Source organism: Echinops telfairi, unplaced genomic scaffold (assembly GCF_000313985.2).
Source record: "Echinops telfairi isolate 266 unplaced genomic scaffold, ASM31398v2 ScPeMD7_7467;HRSCAF=8505_1, whole genome shotgun sequence".
In the NCBI taxonomy this organism is placed as follows: domain Eukaryota; kingdom Metazoa; phylum Chordata; class Mammalia; order Afrosoricida; family Tenrecidae; genus Echinops; species Echinops telfairi.
Genome location: NW_022111368.1, coordinates 2,855,446 through 2,875,397, shown reverse-complemented (window position 1 = coordinate 2,875,397; position 19,952 = coordinate 2,855,446). Strand labels below are relative to the sequence as shown.

General features: G+C 36.4%; 1 protein-coding gene across 2 annotated transcripts in view; it reads left to right on the top strand.

The window, feature by feature from the left end:
• ARGLU1 (arginine and glutamate rich 1) overlaps positions 1-18,575 on the top strand; it is a 26,551-nt gene extending 7,976 nt beyond the window's left edge. Inside the window, exons 2-4 of one of the 2 annotated variants that reach the window (XM_004704297.3) lie at positions 4,578-4,803; positions 7,090-7,173; positions 17,729-18,575. In XM_004704297.3, coding sequence (XP_004704354.1) covers positions 4,578-4,803; positions 7,090-7,173; positions 17,729-17,893 — 475 coding nt within the window. In that variant the 3' untranslated portion in view covers positions 17,894-18,575. Of the gene's footprint in view, positions 1-4,577; positions 4,804-6,608; positions 7,174-17,728 lie in introns of those variants that run through there. The other variant, XM_045283885.1, reaches the window with a different exon arrangement.
• Positions 18,576-19,952: the final 1,377 nt, after the last annotated feature.

The following is a 19,952-nucleotide window of genomic DNA, read 5'->3' as shown; positions in this document are numbered from 1 at the left end:
GCTGCGGCCCTTGCAGTTTGAAACCAACAGCCACTCTGTTAGTCTGGGTAGACTAGAGAAACAAATCCATGGACACTCGTGTGTATAAGAGAGAGTTTTATATAAAGGGTAATTGAGCATTGAGAAAACATCCCATCCCAGTCCAGATCAAGTCCATAGTCCGATGTTAGCCCATACGTCCGATAACAATCTATAAAGCCCTCTTCAGACTTACAAAACACATGCAATGATGCCGAATGTAGAAGATCACAGGCCAGTGGGTAGAAAGTCTTTGGATTCAGTGGCATTGGAAACATCTCAGCGCTGTTGGTCCATGTGTCAGCTGCTATGTCTCCCAGGGTATGAGCAGAGTCTCCTACCTCCAAGGAGGAAATTCCTGATTTCCCAGAATTCTCATGAAGAGGCCATGCCCACACAGAAGCCTCATTGGCTATGATCTGATTGACAGACTAGACTCTACCCCTTCACTCATAATCCTCTCAAATTGACAATTACATAACTACCACACACTCCAATGGAAAAAGGCTGAGCTTTCTAACAGTAGAGTTAGCCTTTTGGAAACTCATAGGGACTGTTCTATGTTGTCTTGCATGGTAGCTATTAGTCAGCATTGACTCTATGGCAGTGAGTTTGAGGTTTTTGACAATAGATTATCAGTAAAGATGGACTCACACTTAATTGAACTGTACATGTTGCCCACTATTTTTCTGGGTTACAGGCAAATTTCTCCTGGCCTACAGAACATGAGTGCCTTTGGTCAGGAGGCTGGCTTGCAGAGTGGGTTGTCCTTAGGGAACTTTCTGGCACTTGCTCCTCCTGAGCAGGGTGGAGCATGGGGCTGCACATGCAAAGGACTTGAGAGGCATGCCTGCTAGCATGGTTGAAAAGCACTGCAGGTCTGTACCGTTAGTGTTTTCTGACCCTGACTTACTGTGATCTGTTAGCATCCCTAATACTCAGCTGCTGTAGAGGCAATGGTAACGCTGTAGGACTGAGTAGAACTGCCCTAGTGGTATTCTAAGACTGTCTAATCTTTCTCCCTCATAGCATCTAGGGATTTCAAATTGTTCATTATGCCAGCAAGGCTCCTTAACTTCCCTATTGAGCTTACATAATCATGGGTATTGTCTGTGAGTTCTATGTGGTCACTGCTGTGTCATGAGAGGGGTACCATTAGTGCCAGAACATGTTAAAGAAGGTTGCAGGATGTCTGATTTTCTATCCTATAGCCTGAGAAGGTCGTGCGTGACCTCCACACCATCTTCAGACATTAAATAAGCATGTGTTGGTCAATTTGCTCAAAAGAGTTGCCTTAAACCTTCCATTTATTAAAAACGCTGTCTATGATTCACAGTGAAGTGTAAGGCCTTTTTATCTCTCTGTCTCCACATTGGTACATGTCAACAAGACTTAGTTGCAGTTTGACTCCCAATGGCTCTTCTAGGAACAAAGAAAGATACATAGCCTTCAGTCAGTGCAACTCTACAAAACCAGTTCTGATTTTTCCCATTTTTCAGTTGAGCCTGGGATTTTCTACCTGCCTCCCCTTTGGGCTATAAAACATAGGGGTTGTAGTTCGAGTTGGTTTCATTGCCTATGCTACCTCTCATCTGATCTCTTATGTTTTGGTGTTGATCTGTTGACCGTAAAGACACAGAGCTGACACCATGAGGATCTAGTTTTTGCTGTAAGTGATAAACTTTGAATTTATTTAGACTTGTGTCTTTCCTGACCAAATCTTAGAGAAGTGTGGCCCTGCTAGTTATTTTAGCTGTTGAAATGGCTTTTGAATGTATGTGAGAACTCTACAATTACTGATTGCATGAGAACCAGCCAGCCAAGATATCCATAAATGGAGTGTATATCTGTAGACTATACTTTTAAAATGTTTTTGTACTAAAGCAGACTTCTAATATATCTTGCATACCATCGGCCAAACAGTCTGCATATTTCATCAGTCACATACCACCTCCCACTCTGTAAAAAGAAAAGTAACATTTTTATATTTAAAATGTTCATTAGACCTGTAGTTTAATTTTCATTGTAACTTCTTCTTGATTCTATGTATTCTTCCTGTTAGTATGGGTATCTGCTCTCTAACAGTTCCATAAGTAAAAGTTATTATAGATTGAAGACTTACTAAAAAGATTCTAATACTTTATTTGATTGGCAGCTTAGAAGGCAAAGGGCCGTAGAAGAAATTTAGGCTTTCATCCATTTTTCTTTTTAAATAAAAATGTTTTGGGGGAAATTGTTAAGAAACAACCGATAGAAGGGACATGGCAAGTATCTAAAACTTGAAGGAAAACAGACTTTTGAGTAGCAATTCTAGAAATGGAGAAACTGAAGTGAATAAAATGTTGACATTATTTTGTGGTTGATGTCTCTGAATCAGTAGCAGGAGTTGAGAATGAAAGCACTTGTAGAAATTGGACCAGCTCCCTCACACACACACCCCATAAGTAAATAAGAGTTGAACCGAAATGGATGGGGAGAGTGTTTAAAGGTTACTTAAAAACTGTATACCAATATGTTACTTAATAACTATAACCAAACCCACTTCCCACAAGTCAATTGCAACTTGTTTTGACACTACTGGACAGGATAGAACTGTTTCCTGGGGTTTACAGTCTTGAAAACTTCTGCCCTATATGAGTTGAAATTGACTTAATGGCAGTGGGTAGCTTTATATTAAGTTTCCAATATGTACCAGTAGCTATCAAAGGTGTACAATATTACAAAGGTTTCCACTATACCATCAAAATTTTTGAGCACAGAATTTAATCTTGATGGTTTATAAGATTCATAGGATATTACAATAATCAAATTAAAATGATAACACTACACTTCACTGAATTTTTAACATCTTCATCTAATTTCTCAACCTGTAGGAGATTTTAATTGAAAATCAATTGTGAAAAGGTCAGGTAGAATAGAAAAGGTACAAAGTTCAAAACCTAAATGAGTTTGTATATATCTTAACCAAAAGCAATCTGAATCTCTCAAAATGTGTGCTTGCTCTATCATTGCTTTAGAGGAAAATGCAATTTAGCCAGTCTTGATTGCTGTTATATAATAATTATCCCTGATAGCTCTGAAGCTCAACCCTTGGATTGAGTGGAGACACATAAGCAGGTCCATATATTTTTAACAGCTTGTCCTCTTGTAAAATTTGAGTTGAACTATTTGTATACCTTTTTTGGGGAGGGTTGCCATTTTTTTATTGATCATTTTATTGGGGGGGGCTCTTAACATTAAAACAATTTATAAATCAGTTACATCAAGCGAACTTGTACAGATGCTGCCGTCATCATTTTTCAAAACATTTCTTTCTACTTGCGCCCCTTGATATCAGTTCTTCTTTATTCCCTCCCTCCCCCACCCTACCACAATCGTGAACCCTTAATGTAATATATATGTATTTGTATTTCATATCTTAGACCATATGATGTGTCTCTTCACCCACAGTCTCGGCCCCCTTGAGGGGGTGTTATACATCCATTATTGCTATCAGTCCCCCCCCCTTCCCATACCCACATGGAATCATTACTCCCATTACTGTTTCTGAAGGGTATCTATCCTGGATTCTATTTGTAAGGCTCTTATCTGTACCAGTATACATATGCTGGTCTAGTAGGATTTGTGAGGTTGAACTGGGGCCATGGTGATGGGGGTTGGAAGCATTAAAAAGCTAGAGGAATATTGTGTGTTTAGTAGGTGCTACATTGCACCCTGGATAAATCATCCCTTCCCTGTCCCTTCTGTGGGGGAGTTTCCAATTATCAACAGATGGGTTTTGGGTCTCTATTCCACCACTTTATAACAATATGATTGTTTTTGATCTACTGAGACCTGATCCTGTCAACACCTCATGATCACATAGGCTGGTGTGCTTCCATGTGGACTTTGTTGCTTCCCTGCTTGATCGATGTCTGCTTGTTTAATTTCAAGCCTTTAAGACTCCTGACGGTATATCTTTTAATAACTGGGCACCATCAGCCTTCTTCACATTTGCTTATTATACCATTCTTCTTTATATATATATGTGTGTGTGTGTGTGTATGTATATGTGTATATATATATAATATATATATACCATTCTTCTTGTTTTTAGAAATTGAGAGAAAAAGGAACCATGATTTTATGTTCACTTGAATTTTTATTGACGAGCCCTTCCGTGGGTTAAGTGGGCTGCTAATTACAAGGTCAGCAGTTCTAAACCACCAGGTGTTCCATCAGAGAAAGATGAGGTTACACCCATAAAGAGTTACTCTAGAAAACCTACAGGGGCAGGTCTGTTCTGCCCTGTAAAATTTCTGTGAGTCAGAATCTACTAGGTGGTAGTATGTTTGGTTTGGTTTGGTTTGATACTGATTTCTATGTTTGACTTGAATTGGTGTGACGATGTTGGTATCTGTTAGTTCTTTAAAGTTACATACAAATCAATTCTAGAATCATTTAAATAGATAATCAATGGTTTTGATAGGCTCAGTGATTTGATAAACTTAAAATTAGTTATTTAAATTCTGAGATTTTGTACATTGTAACTAAGTGTTTTTTTCAACTTTGTTTGCTAGTCGGCAGCAGGAAATAGAAGAAAAACTCATCGAGGAAGAGACAGCACGAAGAGTGGAAGAATTGGTGGCTAAGAGGGTGGAGGAAGAACTAGAGAAAAGAAAGGATGAAATTGAGCGAGAAGTTCTCCGAAGGGTTGAGGAAGCAAAGCGCATCATGGAAAAGCAGTTGCTCGAAGAACTCGAGCGACAGAGACAAGCTGAGCTTGCAGCACAAAAAGCTAGAGAGGTAACGCTCGGTCGTTTGGAAAGTAGAGACAGTCCATGGCAAAACTTTCAGTGTCGGGTTGTGCCTCCTGCTCAGTTCAGAACGAGATGGAATACAGACTATCTAATTCCTTTCTCATCTAAACTTACATTGCTGCGAAAGTTAATTTTTTAGCCTATTCAGAAGTGCTGACTGATGCTTAAAAGTCATTTTCATAAAACATATTCAAGGAACACTTTTTGATTTAATGGAACTGGCCTACATATTTTGAGAAGTGTTTGAAACTTTTGCCATGGCTGCAGGACTTACATATCTTTTTTGGGAGGGTGGGGGGATACAGGGAGTGGTCAAGGGGAAAAGTTAAATCCACCTGTGGTTGTGTATTTTTTTCTGTTTATCACTCTTCTTACCTAGACTGTGAGAGGCTCTTTGCCTTCAGTCAGATTAAAAAGAGCAGGGCCTAACATTGAGTGACAGCACCTGCTTTTGACAAATAGGTTTTCTTCTCTTTTTTTTTTTCTTTCATCCCTCACCTCCTTCCCTAAATCCTGCTTCAACACAATGGACTAATTCCAGCATTCTGATCATAAGACCCTCTATTTTTCTAACGTGTTTACAAAAATCTTTTTAGGAAATATGTCCAGATTATTCATCCACTTTTTTAGTACCTACTAACAACTCCTTTTTTTCTCTAGAGAGTTATGAAGGAACAGGTTGTCCTTGTCTGGAGTCAAGCTAAACATATGATTGTTTTATCAGCAGCTGGAGCAGAAGTTGAAAATGTCTTTCTGTGAGACAGTAATTTGCTACTGAAGCTTTCTGGCTTATTTGCACTGATTACTCCAGGATCCTAAAACTTTGCAGAAAGTCACTGAAACACTCAAGGCAAAGTATTTTATAGCATTGAGTGTCCCTCAGTATAGTTTGCATTAGTGAATATGAATTCTATTGGTGTGTGCCATAGGAAATCCTATAGTTACATGGTTTGAACCTGTTTTGACCAAAAAAAAAATATGACTCATTGTCATTTTTAATCTTGGCATTACTGTGGACAAGTTGACATAATGTTAAATCTCTTTGCTTTCCAGTAAGCTTACTTTCTAAAATGCATTTTCTTTGTGCTGTCTTTAGCTATACATGTCTATGTTTATAGTGGATTTCATAGGCTCTGTAAAATTGAATGTATGAAATTTTTATGTCAGTGCTTTTTAAAATGAAGATATTTTTGGAGTAATGGTGCTGTCTTGTAGCGAGTTATTAATCATAGTAAGATTTTTTCTCTTCATTTGCTTTTTATTTCATATTAACAATTTTTTTATTTTTACACGGACACAACCCTCTTGACAGTCTTCCCAAATACTAAAATTATTTGAATATGTATGCTGTGATCTGAACACTGCCCAAATCATCAAGCAATCTTCATATAAGTTTGCATTATAAGACCTCATTAAATTCTCCAAGAAAAAAATAGAGAATTTTATTTCCTGACCATGCGTCCCCTGGATTCCTGAATTTCAGTTCAGACTGTAGGTGACAATATAAGCTGCCTTTAGAAATTGTCAACATCTGAATGTTAAGTCCATTTTCCCCATGGAATAAGCCCTTAGTTCCATGAAGTATGGATTACCATTTGTATTTTTCACTAACAGTAAATGTATTTTTCTTATTAATTGTTTGCCTTAGGAATGATGAATTACATTTTTTGTTCCTTCTTACCATAAACATCTGCATTCCTCAGCTCAGCCTTCCTTGTATGTTGTTTCTTTATAAATGGTTGAGCTGCTGATGCAGGTATTGCCAAGCTAACAGTACAAATCATTTTAAAGAGGAAGCTGGCGCGTATGGCAGCCGAGGAGCACACTCTGCAGGACACTGGACAAGACAGTAAATATTCAACTTTTAATGCTGATTAAAGGAGTATAGGTAAAGAATACGTAGGTATACATAATTGGTGAGACAAATATTCACTTTATTTATATTTTATGTATTTTTTTAATTTGGTAAATACTATCCAGTTTTGTAGTTGTCCTTGTTGATTTGTGTGATGTTAAAGTATTAGTAGTAATTGCCAGGAAACTATCATTAGGGAGGGTTTAGTTGGTTGCTGTTTGGACTGGGAGGGGTGATTTAAATTTAGTGCTAGAAACCAATTTTAGTGGCTGCACAGTTTATCATTTGTCAGACAGAGGTAGCTGTAAAGCTACCCTGTAAGTCAGATCAAAAAAGTTCAGAGGAAGATTAGTAAATATGAATCAATAAAAATAAACATTTTGTTGTTCTAACATCTTAACATGTCCTCCCCTTTAGGAGGAAGAACGTGCAAAACGTGAGGAGCTAGAGCGAATACTGGAAGAGAATAACCGAAAAATTGCAGAAGCACAAGCCAAACTGGTAAGTTTAAAGTTAAAAATAAAAACGTATGTTCTGCCTCCTATTTTCTTTTTCATAGTTTCTGAAATGGTTTTGTTTTCTATCATTTGACTTTCAGGGTAGGTTAGGTGTTGGGATGTTACTTGACATTGGTTCAAGCATATCAGGCTGTTGCTCAGAAAATGGTGAGGGCGTCTGCTCCCATGTAGATGTACAGTCTTGAGTCCTAGATAGGGTCGCTATAAATCGGAATGGATTAAACAGTGACTAGGTTGTTTTGGTGGGGCTGGGGGTTGTTTAAAGGATTTCGGCTACTTTCGACTGGAAGTAGTCCTGTCAATTTTAGCTGCTGTGTATCAGAAGAATCTATTTAGAGTTCATAAATTAAATTGACTTATCTTTAATCTGGAGCGAATGTCAAATTTTGCTCTGGGTAGTACCTGTTTCCTGGGATGGTACAGGAATACTCATTATTTTCTCAACCCTCATTCCAAGTTTCTTTTAACCCCATTCATACTTTTCCTCTGTCAAGAAGCAAAAACAGAAACATGGAAGTTAGGGAGCCCTCGTAGCCTGCTGTGTTGCCCCACAAGATCAGCAGTTAATAGACCAGCAGCCCCTACTTAAGAGAAAGATGGGGTATTCTAATCCCGTCAAAAGTTCCAGTCTCAGAAACGTACCAGGGCAGCTCTGCCCTGCTTTGCCCTGCCCTATTGGTTGACTGAATAGTGGCAATGAGTTTGAGGATTGTTTGATTTAGCTGTAGGAAGCATTTCACATTAGCTGCCTTGTTAACCACAAAGTAGAAAAAGTACTGATAACCACTAGATAGGAAAAAAATACTTTTTTATTTTTTAAAGCCCCAGTTCTTGAGAAGATGGTTCTGACTTGTGCGTGTTTGTGTGTGCTATGCTCTGTGGGCCTTTTGGTGACTGGCTTGGAAATAAACCTTTCTTTTGAGATAGAGCTTAAGTGTTTTGGTAAAATGTAGAATGACAGAATGTTGCTGATAAGCATGTAAATAAAGTATAAGAGGGGGTAGAGTGATAGTGTTTTAATAAGCTTTTTGGAATATTAATAACTTCCTTTGAAAATATATGGAAAGTGTACGCCCTAAATCTTTAATCACTCTGTATATAATGAACTTTTAATTTAAAAAAATATTGATAGTGAAAATGCCAAATATTTCATACAGATCCTTTTTCTTTCGGGAAAATCAAGGTGCCACCCTTTCAGTTAGCCAAGCATTTAGTTGTTTGTTCCACACATGGACTCCCATTTCATCTTTTTAATATCGAGATCGTTTTTCTCCCAGCTCTTGCAAAATGGGGAGGTTTGCAATGTTCGGCATGCACCTGTCAACAGTTTGAGGGACAAAATATTGCTAGAAAAGTTATTGTATCAGGCAGTATGTAGCACATTCTTAAGTTTAAAACAAACCAAAACTTCATTCTGCATTCGAAACAACCAATTTCATATCTTAGCTGTTTTCTGTTCTTAAAAAAAAAAAAAGTTAAAATGCATTGTAGTAAACTGGAAAATGGACTCCAGAAAATAAGTAGGCCCTATTTACTGTCGTCATGTCCATTCTGATTCAAGGATTCCATAGGACAGGATAAAACTGCCCCTTTGGGTTTCTGAGACTGTTAGTCTTTACAGCCGCACAGCAGTGTTTTCAGACTGCTGATCTTGAGGCTAGCAGCCTGATGCGTAACTCAACACACCACCTGGCATCTTTGTGCTACTGTATATGAATCTTTGATTTAGTTAAGGATTTTGAGTTAGAGGGTATTCCGGATTATCCTCCTGCCACTTTGACTTTGGTCCACTGGCTTCCAGAATAAATTTCTCTTGTTTTGAGTCATGCAATTGTGCTGATTTGATAAAGTAGCCCTGGGAATCAATGAAGATTTTGACATCAGAAAAAGGGTGCTACTTTGGTAAATACATACAATGAAAAGTGGCTTTGGCATTCAGTAATGGGTAGAGCCTGAAAGAATTTTAATATATAATATTTCATTTGCTTATATTTAAAATTTTAGGCTTCATTGATCCATAATTCACTGGGTGGTTAAACATATTAAAGACTGTGCAATCATCAACACAATTAATTTTACAATGCTTTCTTCTTTCTTGTACTCATTAGCTTCCCATTTCCCCCAGCCTGGAGCTAGAAACATTTTAAGACACATGATAGAAAATAACTTATATTTCTAGAATTATGAGTGTTGAAGGTTTTTTGATCAAGGCTCAGAGGGGAAATAAATAGGCTGGTGGACACTGGAGGAAAGTTTTATGTATCTGTAGAAAACTTAACCAGTTGTGTCTGTCTTGCAAGAGATTTCTAGGTGTTAAATAGTTCAGTTTGCTATTTATTGTAAAATGACAAATTGAGGAATAAACTGTTAGATGAACAAAATGATCATTTGATAGAGGGAATCTCAGTCTATCCAACCAAGATGGCTAAGATTGGGAGGTTTCCTGCTATGAAAGTTGGCTCTATAAGAAAGACTGCTGAGCAACCAACCTTGACACAAGTGCTGAAGAGGTTGCACACGTCACTCAAAGATTCCCTCTGCCCTCTCAACAAAAGCCAGCAATAAAGATGAGATTATCCAGGGAAGATTTTATCCAATGCTATGAATTTCCATAACATCCCCTACTTGAGAGACCTATGAGGTTTTTGTGCCAGAAATACTGCCAGCGTGAACTAAAATGAAGGAAAGCTGGAGATTTTCCACACACAAACGTGGAGATAATGCAAATGCAGTAAGGAAAAAGATAAAGATACTGGCTTTGAAGAGTGGGATGATGTGGCCATAGATAAACAAAAGAGAACTGGAAACCACCAGTGTCTGGAAGAGGCAAGGAACTGATTCTTCCTGAAAACCTCCAGAGGGAATGAAACCCGTTTGGAACCTTGATTTTGGCCAAGTGCTTCTGATTTTGGGCTTTTGACTTTGAATGTGTTAACTAGTATTTTAATGTGAAATGAAGTGATTGGAGGGGTTAAAGGTTTTCAGAAGTGTGATAGATTTAGTCCTAAGACTTCATGTGTATTCGGGCAGTGATTTAAAAAATCACTTTCTGGACTTGTGTAGGGTAGCTAAAAGGATGGGGACTAGAAGTGAGCCTGTCAAAAGATGGTGACTTGAATTAGTAAGGCAGCAATAGAAAGGAAGGAAGAACTGATATAAACTTGATGAGTGATAGATGTATGGAGGGAGGAAGAACTTTCATAACAGATTAACAGTCAGATGTCATCAACCATTTGAGTAACGTTTTGGCTGAAAAAGGAAACAGTAGAGTGAAACCTAGTTGAGCATTGGCAACACAACGGGAGTCGTTTTTCCCTGGCCTCAAAAATTTTCTACCTTTGTCTTCACTGTTGTTCTATTGCTTATTTTAGTATTTACTATTTTCTATTGCTCATTCAAATATTTAGAAAATAATGAAATTTTCCATCTCTAACCAGTTAGTTCCTGCCTTATACCTATTCCGGCTTTCACAGACTTTACTGTTTCCAACACACATTAAGAGGACTATAATATACTGTAACCAGATAGTAGCACTTAGAGCAGGAATACAAGGGCAGTTCAACATAAGGAAATGAATGTAATACAAAAAGGAGGGAGGGGAGAAAACCACAGTCATCTCTATTCCAGCACCCTTATCATTAAAACCCTTAAAAAATTAGAGGTAGAAGGATATGGCACTGGATTCTTAGGCACAATAACAAACAAACAGCAAGATGAATTAAATTGGAATTTATCACAATTAAAAGCTTGTTATATAAAGGAACAATATATCAAAGAAATAAAAGGAATCTGCAGCATGAGTGGAAACATTTGTTAATCGTGGCTGATAAGGGTTTAATATTCAGCATATATTAAAACCGGAAAATTTTAAATGAGCGTAAGACCTAAATAAAGTCACTAAAGAAAGAAGGCATACAAATGGCCTATTAAACACATGAAATAATCTAGGATCATCGGCCATTAGTAAAGTACAACCCAAAGTTGCATTGAGATAGCACATCCCATTATGGGTGGATATCATCAATTATAAAAATGCATAAATGAAAAATAACTAGGTAAGGATATGAAGAAATTGAAGCTGGTTCATTGATTGTATGAATATAAAGTAATGTAGCTATTGAGGAAAACTGTTGAGCTTAAAAACTTGAAGCATATAATTGCTGCATTGTTGGTAGTTGCCATCAAGGAGGAGCAGGGCCCCCAGCTCATGTCTACCCAATCAGTTAAATGAAATATCTAGCTTCCATTTCAGCTCCATAATTGAATAGGGAACAAAGTATTGCGGTTCTGAGTTTTAATGGACTCTTCTTTTTTCAGAAGGAGGATTTTCTTGCTAATTAGTCCACCTTAATCTGCAAATGCTTTAAAAACCTGTCTGGCATTATGGCAGCACGCTTGCCTTAAATAAAAAGCCTAAATACTGCAGGTGGTGATTGATCATTCCTGGAGTCAAATGCTGGTCTCCCACCTGGAAAGCAAGAATTCTGCCACTAAACCAATGAGATTGGTAATTTCATTCCTACATTGTGCCCAAAATAATTGAAAATGGACTTAGAGACTTAACCCTAATATACATAGCCATATGAAGAGATTTCCAGAAGTTCTTGGAAAAATCGTAGTGTCTTTTAATTTATTCTTTCCATGGTCTTTGTCAAGCTCTTCATTAGTATTCACAGTAATTAAAAGGTGAAAACATCCCAAGTGCTCATCAACAGATAAAAATTGATGCATACATATAGTTGAATATGACTCAACTGTATAAAAGAATCAAATTCTACAGACCTCAATATGTATGAACGTTGAAAAGCTTAAGCCAGACAAGAAGAACTCATATTGTGAGATTCTACTGAAATAAAATGCAACAAGCAAATTCATAGCACAGGACAGATGAAAAGTGACCAAAGTCTGGATGGGGGAAGTAATGGGGAACTTGCTGCTAACAGTGTCTCTGAGAGAATAGAAACACATTGAAAGTGGTGGTAATTGTACAGCCTCTATGAATGTAATTTGTACCATTCAAATTACACTTAAAATGGTTGGCTAAGATGGTAATATTTGTGTATTTTGCCACAATTAGTTTGGGTAGTAGTACTGAATACAAAACAATCAAAAAAGCAAGTTCTAAGTGAAGGAGAAATTTTAGGGCTTAGTAAGATTTTGAAAACCTTTTTTGAAACATGTAGTGTGGGATTTGGTTAGGTCTTAAAACATAAATGATAAACTCCTGAAGGTGTTACATTCCTTTAGCAGTATTAGAGCAGTCTTTCCAAAGTTTTGGAAGGCAGTGGTTTTTGAACTGTAATATGGAATTTCAGGAGATACAGGTTTTAAAGGCATATTGAAGATTATATAACTAATAAAAAGTTAGAAGAGGGAAAAGGTGTGGGGTGTAGAGCATGTGGATGTGTTCTGAATTCTCTGTTTGGTAGCTAAAGATAACAGTGAGATATGTGGTGTCTCTGGGTGTGCGACTATATATATTTTGCCGGGGTGTTGTGAATTTTTTTTTTTGTTTTTTTTTACATTATGTGTGTGGAGCTTTTAATTTTTTTTTTGTTGTTTTCTGTTTTGGGTCTTTTTTTATCTTTTTTTTTTAAATATTTTTTATTAATTGTTTATCAAAAGTAGAAAATCATTATTTGAGTTGCTAAGATGAGCCAAGGAACTAAAATTACAAAAGTTAGTATGTGTCTTACAAGCTTAAAATTACAGAAATTTCTTCTTTTAGGTAGTTGTGTAGTTTCTTTCTTTTTTCCCCTCATTCCTGTCATTTTTATAACCATTCCTAATGACAGATACACCTATCACTGTGTGGTTTTGTAAAATTTACATGCATTCCAAATGGAAGAGATTAGTAGGTTTCAGTATTGTTACCAGCGAAAGGGTCTGATAGTTTTGTGGCTTAAACATTGGACTAACTGTAAAGTGGGTGGTTCAGACTTACCAGCCACTCCACAAGAAAAAATGATCTATTCCTTTAAAGATGTGTGGTCTTGGAAAACCTTATATAGGGTTGCTCTGAGTTGTAATCTACTCAATAAGTGGATTTTAAAGGAAGCAGCAGGTCTTCAAAAGGAGGCGAAGGTGTAGAAAAATACCTAGCAAGTAAAGATTGATTTCTGTTGTTGATGTTTTCCCAAGATTTAATTAAAGAATGTTTACACATGATTTAAAGCTATAATGAAATAGTGCAAGTGTTTAAAGGCTGTATTTTCATTTGCTTCATTCATTTTTGTAAATCAGCTCTTTATTTAATACGCATAGTAGGCACTGTGCAGGAAGCACTATGTTCAACGCTATTGTGCATTAAGTCTCAGAAAAATTACAGCTTCACTTCACAAATGAACACGTATTTCCACAATAATTATAGACTTAGATGAAAATTAAACTTGATTTGTTTACCCCATCGAAAGACAATTTCAGTCCAGCAAAAATTGGTGTTTCCTATCTGTGATGGAAGTGTGTCTTAAGGATGGGCAGTCCTCCTTTTGTAAGTCATGCTAGATGTGATAAACTTTAACCAGCTTTGTGTTTTAAGACTGTCTTTGACTTTGATACAAACAGTTAAAGACTTAAAATATATTAGGGTTTTCCAACAACCCATGGGAAAATATTATTTTCAGTTTTTCCAAGCTTTTTGGTGCCCTATGTATAAGCAGTAATGAGCACTAAATATTGCTTTGGGCTCACATCTCTTTTCTACTAATTAAGGATTTAGCAAAAGGGGGTGAAGTTTGTCATTAAGTGAGTTTTAAATTTAAGCTTGATACTAAAGGAGATATTTCTTTTCCTGTGTATTTTAGGGGTTTTTTTTTCCTGGAGCAGCCTCTCTCTTTTTCATACTCACCCCCCACCCCCACCTTCCCTTTCCTCTAAGCCTCAATGCCAAGTCTAGCTTCTTTTGTTTTTCTATAAACATGAAACCTCATAACAATACCTTTAACCCTGGTGGCGTTTCTAAAATATCCTTTCTGGATTTGATTTACAAGGATGGAAGGAAGAGGTAAAGGGAAGTGACCACCTCAGGTTTCTTGGGATACTTTTAAAGAAAATTTTTTCTTTTGTCTAGTGAAAATTTGATTTTTAACCTTAAAAATGTTGGTTTTATTCTTTGATATGGGACTGTTGTGTGTGTGTGTGTGGTGTGTTTTTAAAATAAAAGCAGCAACCTTTATTTTCCCAGTTTTAACCTCTATTTTAAAATATATTAAGTTAAGCTCTTTTGTTTGTTTTTCTCAGTTTTTAAATACATATATATTTGGACAGGCATAGATAGTATCTATCCTTAACTTTGTTTATACAGAATAGTAGGCATGATGCTATTATACAGAACACTATGCTTTTGTTTAGCAGAATAACTTGGAGATTCCATTTCCGTATCTACAGAGTTCTTGATTGCTTTTGCCTTTTTGGTTGGTTATAATTTTCCTTGCTAGGTAGTATTCTCTTTTGTAGATAGTCCTAATTTAAAAAAAACAACTATCTGATATTGGTAGGGATCTCCACCCCACCCCCACCCCAGTCTTATTTTTGTAAAACCTGTGCAATAAATAGTGCTGAAATATAATTTAGAAGAATTTTACTAATTTGCCATCCAACTAGCAATATATAAGAGTGTATCTTTCCTCTCAAGCTAGTCAGGAAAAATGGTATCTCTGTAATTTTTATTAGGTTTATTTTAAGGACTAAAGTTATAAGGTTCTATTTTATAATAGGTCTTCCACATTGCTCCCCAATGTTCGACTGTGACTTAGAAATGTGACTTGGTTGTTTACATTGCTAACAGCTTCCCATCAAATGATTCCAGACCAAGCACATGTTAAGTCATTGTTATGTCTTGGCTTTGGTTGTTCATACTAAGCTTTTACCTCCCAAGCGTGTGATTATTTTTTAAGACTAAAGTTGTTGAATACTAAGGAGTTCTAGTGGCATGTAGTAGATTACGTGTTGAGCTGCCAACTGCAAGGTTAGTGTTTCCATGAGGTTTTCTACTCTTGTAAAGATTTACAGCGTTGGGAACCACAGGAGCAATTATATTTTGTCTTATAGGGTCACTATGACTCAGAATCGATTTGATAGCAGTGAGTTAAAGTCTCTGACATCAATTAAAGATGATTAGAAGAAAACAATCTTTTCTGTTGTAGTTAGCCGTGTCTTAAGATGAGTTACAGTGGATTTTTGTATATAGTAGCAGTAGGTGGAAAGAATGCTATGAACAAAGGAACGAAGACTATAATTTTAAGAGACTAGTAGTAACAAAACTAGCACCAGATTGTAGAATGTTATCAGTAGCACCCTAAATTATGACATTTAGCTGTGCATTTTGAAAGTGAAAAACTTTTGGATATGTTGACATCAGGAGAGAGCATTGTATAGAAAGGATTAGTTTAGCAGCGTTTTATAGGATAGGCTAAAGGGAAAAAAAGACTAAATAGGAAATGGTTTCAGGCCTGCCAGAGTTGTATGGCTTTGAACTGGTATGTATGGTGGCAGTAGAAATGGAAAAGAAACTAGATACATGAGGAAGAATTTTTAAAACTTGGAAACGGTTTGGAAAGGTGAGAGAGGAGAGGTATGTGGCAGCAAAGTTAAGCTATAGAAGGTAGGTGGCAGGTAGAAAGGAGCCCCCGTGAAACTGGGCTAGATGTTAGTTTTGATAACTGCAAGGTTGGCAGTATCACTAACTGGTTCTTGGGAGAAAGAAGAGAGCTGTCCTGCTCCTGTAAAGATTTAGTCCTGGAAACCCTGTGCAGGGTCCCTGAGTTGGGAATCTACTCAGTGGTTATGGGTAGGGAAGGTAGGCAGGAGATAGGGGATAGTCGGCTTCATTAAAGACAACTTTGTAAAACCCTGTGGAGTAGTCACACTTGGTTCTAAAAGGTTTGGTAGAAGTTTGGAATCAATTCAAAGGTGAGGGAATTTGGGGGGGGGGGGAGCATGCTTTTGTAATTTGTTTAGCTTTAAGGGCAAAACGAAAAAGGCCAATAGATTGGAAGTATGAATACTGAACATCATACTGTCTGTAAGGAAGCCGACTGCATCTTTCTAATTTGGAGCAGCTTTGGGCTTCACACTTTAAACTTGGTTGATAGTTTAGTGTTTTAAGCCACTGTGCTACCAGGAATATATAGAGCTAAAATGTCCAAATCTGACTTTCCCTTTTTTTACCTCAGTCCTTCAAATTCCCACTACTTTTAATTCTGATCTTAATTTTCTCTGACCCACTGATAATGGATTTGCCCTTTTACCTGTTCTTTTAATCTACCCCCTCCCCTCAATGATGTTTTAGAATTGTTTGGGAGTATAAAAGAAACCCCAAATATCATTAATATAAGGAAAACACTTATTGAGATTTAAACAGTATAAAGATAGATCCTCCAGATGAGGGGAACTGTTAGCAAGAGGTAACAAAGGCATCCAAGGGTTTACAGAGAATCAATGACTTAAATAAGACATGGGAGGACAAAAGAACCTATCACAGAAGCTTGATAGGTAGCAGATCGAATACATCATAATTGCAGCAGGATTACAGAAAAGGGAACTAGGACCATGATTTGGAGGCACAAGTTTTAGGCTAAACAGAACAGCTTAAAGTAGTCAGGGCATGGCTTTTGACATGCAACCCTAGTCTCCATCAAGGACCCACCTAGGCAACCCTGTGTAAAGAGAAGGACACTGCCCTCCCTGGGCTGGTTGGGGGGAGTGATAGTAGTCCTCTACTTTCTAGTATGACAGCTAAACTCATTTCCACCCATTGCCAACTTGAGAATATGGGCATGATCTTTGGAAGATTATAAGAGGAAGACAGATTTGATAAGGGATTAGCTCCTAAGAACGGTCTGACTATTCTGGGGTGTACCTGTGGTGAATATATGGAGGAAGTTGGTTGGTTGCTTGAGGTTGAAATCGTGGAAGATACTGGAAAAGTTGATGATATTGGTGGTCATTTGAAATAGCAAGCCAAAAATGCTTCCTACTTTTTTTCTGCATTGGGAAAGAGTGGTTCTTGTTTATGCAAGGAGGCTTCAGAAGTTCTTGGAAAGGGGCATTAGAAGATAATGGACTTTTCCATGGGCTTTTGAATCCACATATTGGCCTGAACAGTGTATTTCAGCTCTTTGTAACGTTGCTAGACTTACACTCAGTAAATCCAGACTTAGGCTTATGATTGACAGTGTGTTCTCTTGATCATACTCAAGGTACTAGATAAAAATAATTGAACCAAGTTATACTGATTAAAAAGATAAATTTTTAGATTTTCTGGTTTTCAAATGTATAAATGCTTTCATTCATTTTTCTTGAAAACCCCAATGCAGGAAATGTGTAGGAACTCTGAAAATAAATGCTTCTGGTCTAATTCCCTCAAATCGTTGTTGTTTTTCTTCTATTTATTTTTTAACCTTGGGGAAATTTAAAGAAACATGCTATATTGTATGTTCACATTTTGATTATAATAAATTGCTACCTGATTTCCAAAATATTGCTAGTCTAAAACATGGAACTCATAGAAAGTCCTAATTTTTACTTTTATCTTTTAGGCTGAAGAACAGTTGAGAATTGTTGAAGAACAAAGAAAGATTCATGAGGAAAGGATGAAACTAGAACAAGAGCGACAACGTCAACAAAAGGAAGAACAAAAAATTATCCTGGGCAAGGGGAAGTCCAGGCCAAAACTGTCCTTCTCATTGAAAACCCAGGATTAAGTTGCAAACTCTGAACTTTTTACACCCACCCCCACCCCCCCAAAAAAAACAACCAGAAAAACTTTGTATGGTAGCTTCATGTTGAAGTGTTTTTTTTTCCTTTTCTTTTTTTTGTTATTTTAATTTGGAAACTATGAAAATTTAGCTTGTTCTAATAGGGGCTATGCTCTGCAATTCCTTTTATTCCTTTTAACTTTCATTAAGTCAAATCCTTATCAGATCATTGTCTTCTAAAAAGTGATATATTTTCACACTTTAGAGTCCTATATTAGTGGTCTGAAGAACATCACTTTATATGAACTGGATGGTCTGATAAGGTTTCCTGACTCACTGACTTCAGAGTTATACTCTGTTTATTACACCGTATGCTGGTTTTGCTGACTTTTTTTTTTTTTAATATTTATTTTTTTTAAAAAAGGAAAAGTTGGTAATTGTGATAGAAAATCCCCAGGGTACTACTGGACCTGTGTAGTATATTGTTAAACCAGTGTCCTTATGATACTGTTGCTCTTGATGTTCCTGATACAGGTAAGGAAACAAGTGGTTAACTCCAACACAGAATATATATGCAGTTCAGTATTGTCTCTGTTCGATTTGTTTTTATTTCCTTTACAAAATCAAACCAGCATTCCCCATTGTGTAAATAAATGATTTTGCTGAATAAAGTAAAGTCTTAAATTCATATGTTTTAAGCAATTTTTTTTAAGTTCTGTGAAGATTTAGAGGGTGGTTTATATTTTGATGATTAACAATTTAAAAATCCTAGAAGTATGCTATAATTCCTCTTCTCGGTTATACTTTTAACATAGGGTTTATATGTACATTGACTATAATTGTGGTTTAAAATTTAATGACTATTTTTACAAATACTGACTTTATGATGATAGAGTAAATAAGACATCAGTATTACCTTCAAAATAGACTAAGAGCACCCAGGAAACAAAACAAAACAAAACATTTAAATTCTCAAACCTGTGCCTCAGTTTTAGGATGTAAGAATTATTACCTTCAATTATGTTTAATAAAGACTGGGAAAATGCCTCTAAAATTATGTGGATCTTAGCTTATTTTCAAACTGAGCCATAAGGGGGGAATAAACCTCGAACTCTTCAAAAGGCTGAGAATAGTCAAATCATCAGTTTAGGGTACTTGCAAGTTCATTTTGGGGACAGAATTGTTTAAAATTTTTACAAGGGAGTTTTTTTTTTGCATGTGGTGTTTTATGGGTGGATTTTTCTTCCATTTGTACGCTGCTAGAATCCGCTTAATTTATCCCTTTTATGTATCTAAAAATGCTGGTATTAAAACATTTATTTGAGAAAAGGATGTGGATATGAAAGTACTACTTGAGATGTATCAACGTGTCTTCAAAAGTAGAGAAAAAGTTACCCAATATTTTTGAGAACGTTTGGGTGATCAGTCTTTAAAATTGCAAACAAGTTACTAAGATGACAATTGGTAGATTTTTTTGTGGATGCATGCTAAGAAGAATGCTATTGCTTTAGTTCTGAGCTCTGAGTCTTCATGTGGTAAGGAATAAAAAACAGTCAAGTATCTTTAAAGATAGAACTTTAAATAAGCATGAACTATAGTGAGACTGACTTTTAGTAAACATGGTATCCTTAAAACATTCATAATTTCTTAAAATATATATAGGTTGTTTCTAGGTTTTTAATATCTAAATATGTTAGCTCTATTCGTAGTTTTTTTATGTAACTTTTTAGTACTGACCCATTGTTAAGTTCTATTTTCATGTTTTAGGAAATGTTTATTTTAATATTGTGTTGCTAAACGTATTTTCTAAACATTGTATCTAAAAAAGTGTCTTGGACTTTAAAAATATTGGAAATCAGTTTGTGTGTGCCTTTTACTTAAAAAAAATTCTTTTTTCCTACGGAGTGACATATTGTGGTACTCCTTGATGTTGAAGATTCTCATCAGATACTGAAATTGTTCCTGTGCTTGCTAACCATTTACTAATCTCTGCTAGGTTACAGAAAAGAGGATGTAATTGTTAATGAAATATATACACCTGGTCTTTTCTGTGCTGCAACAATGT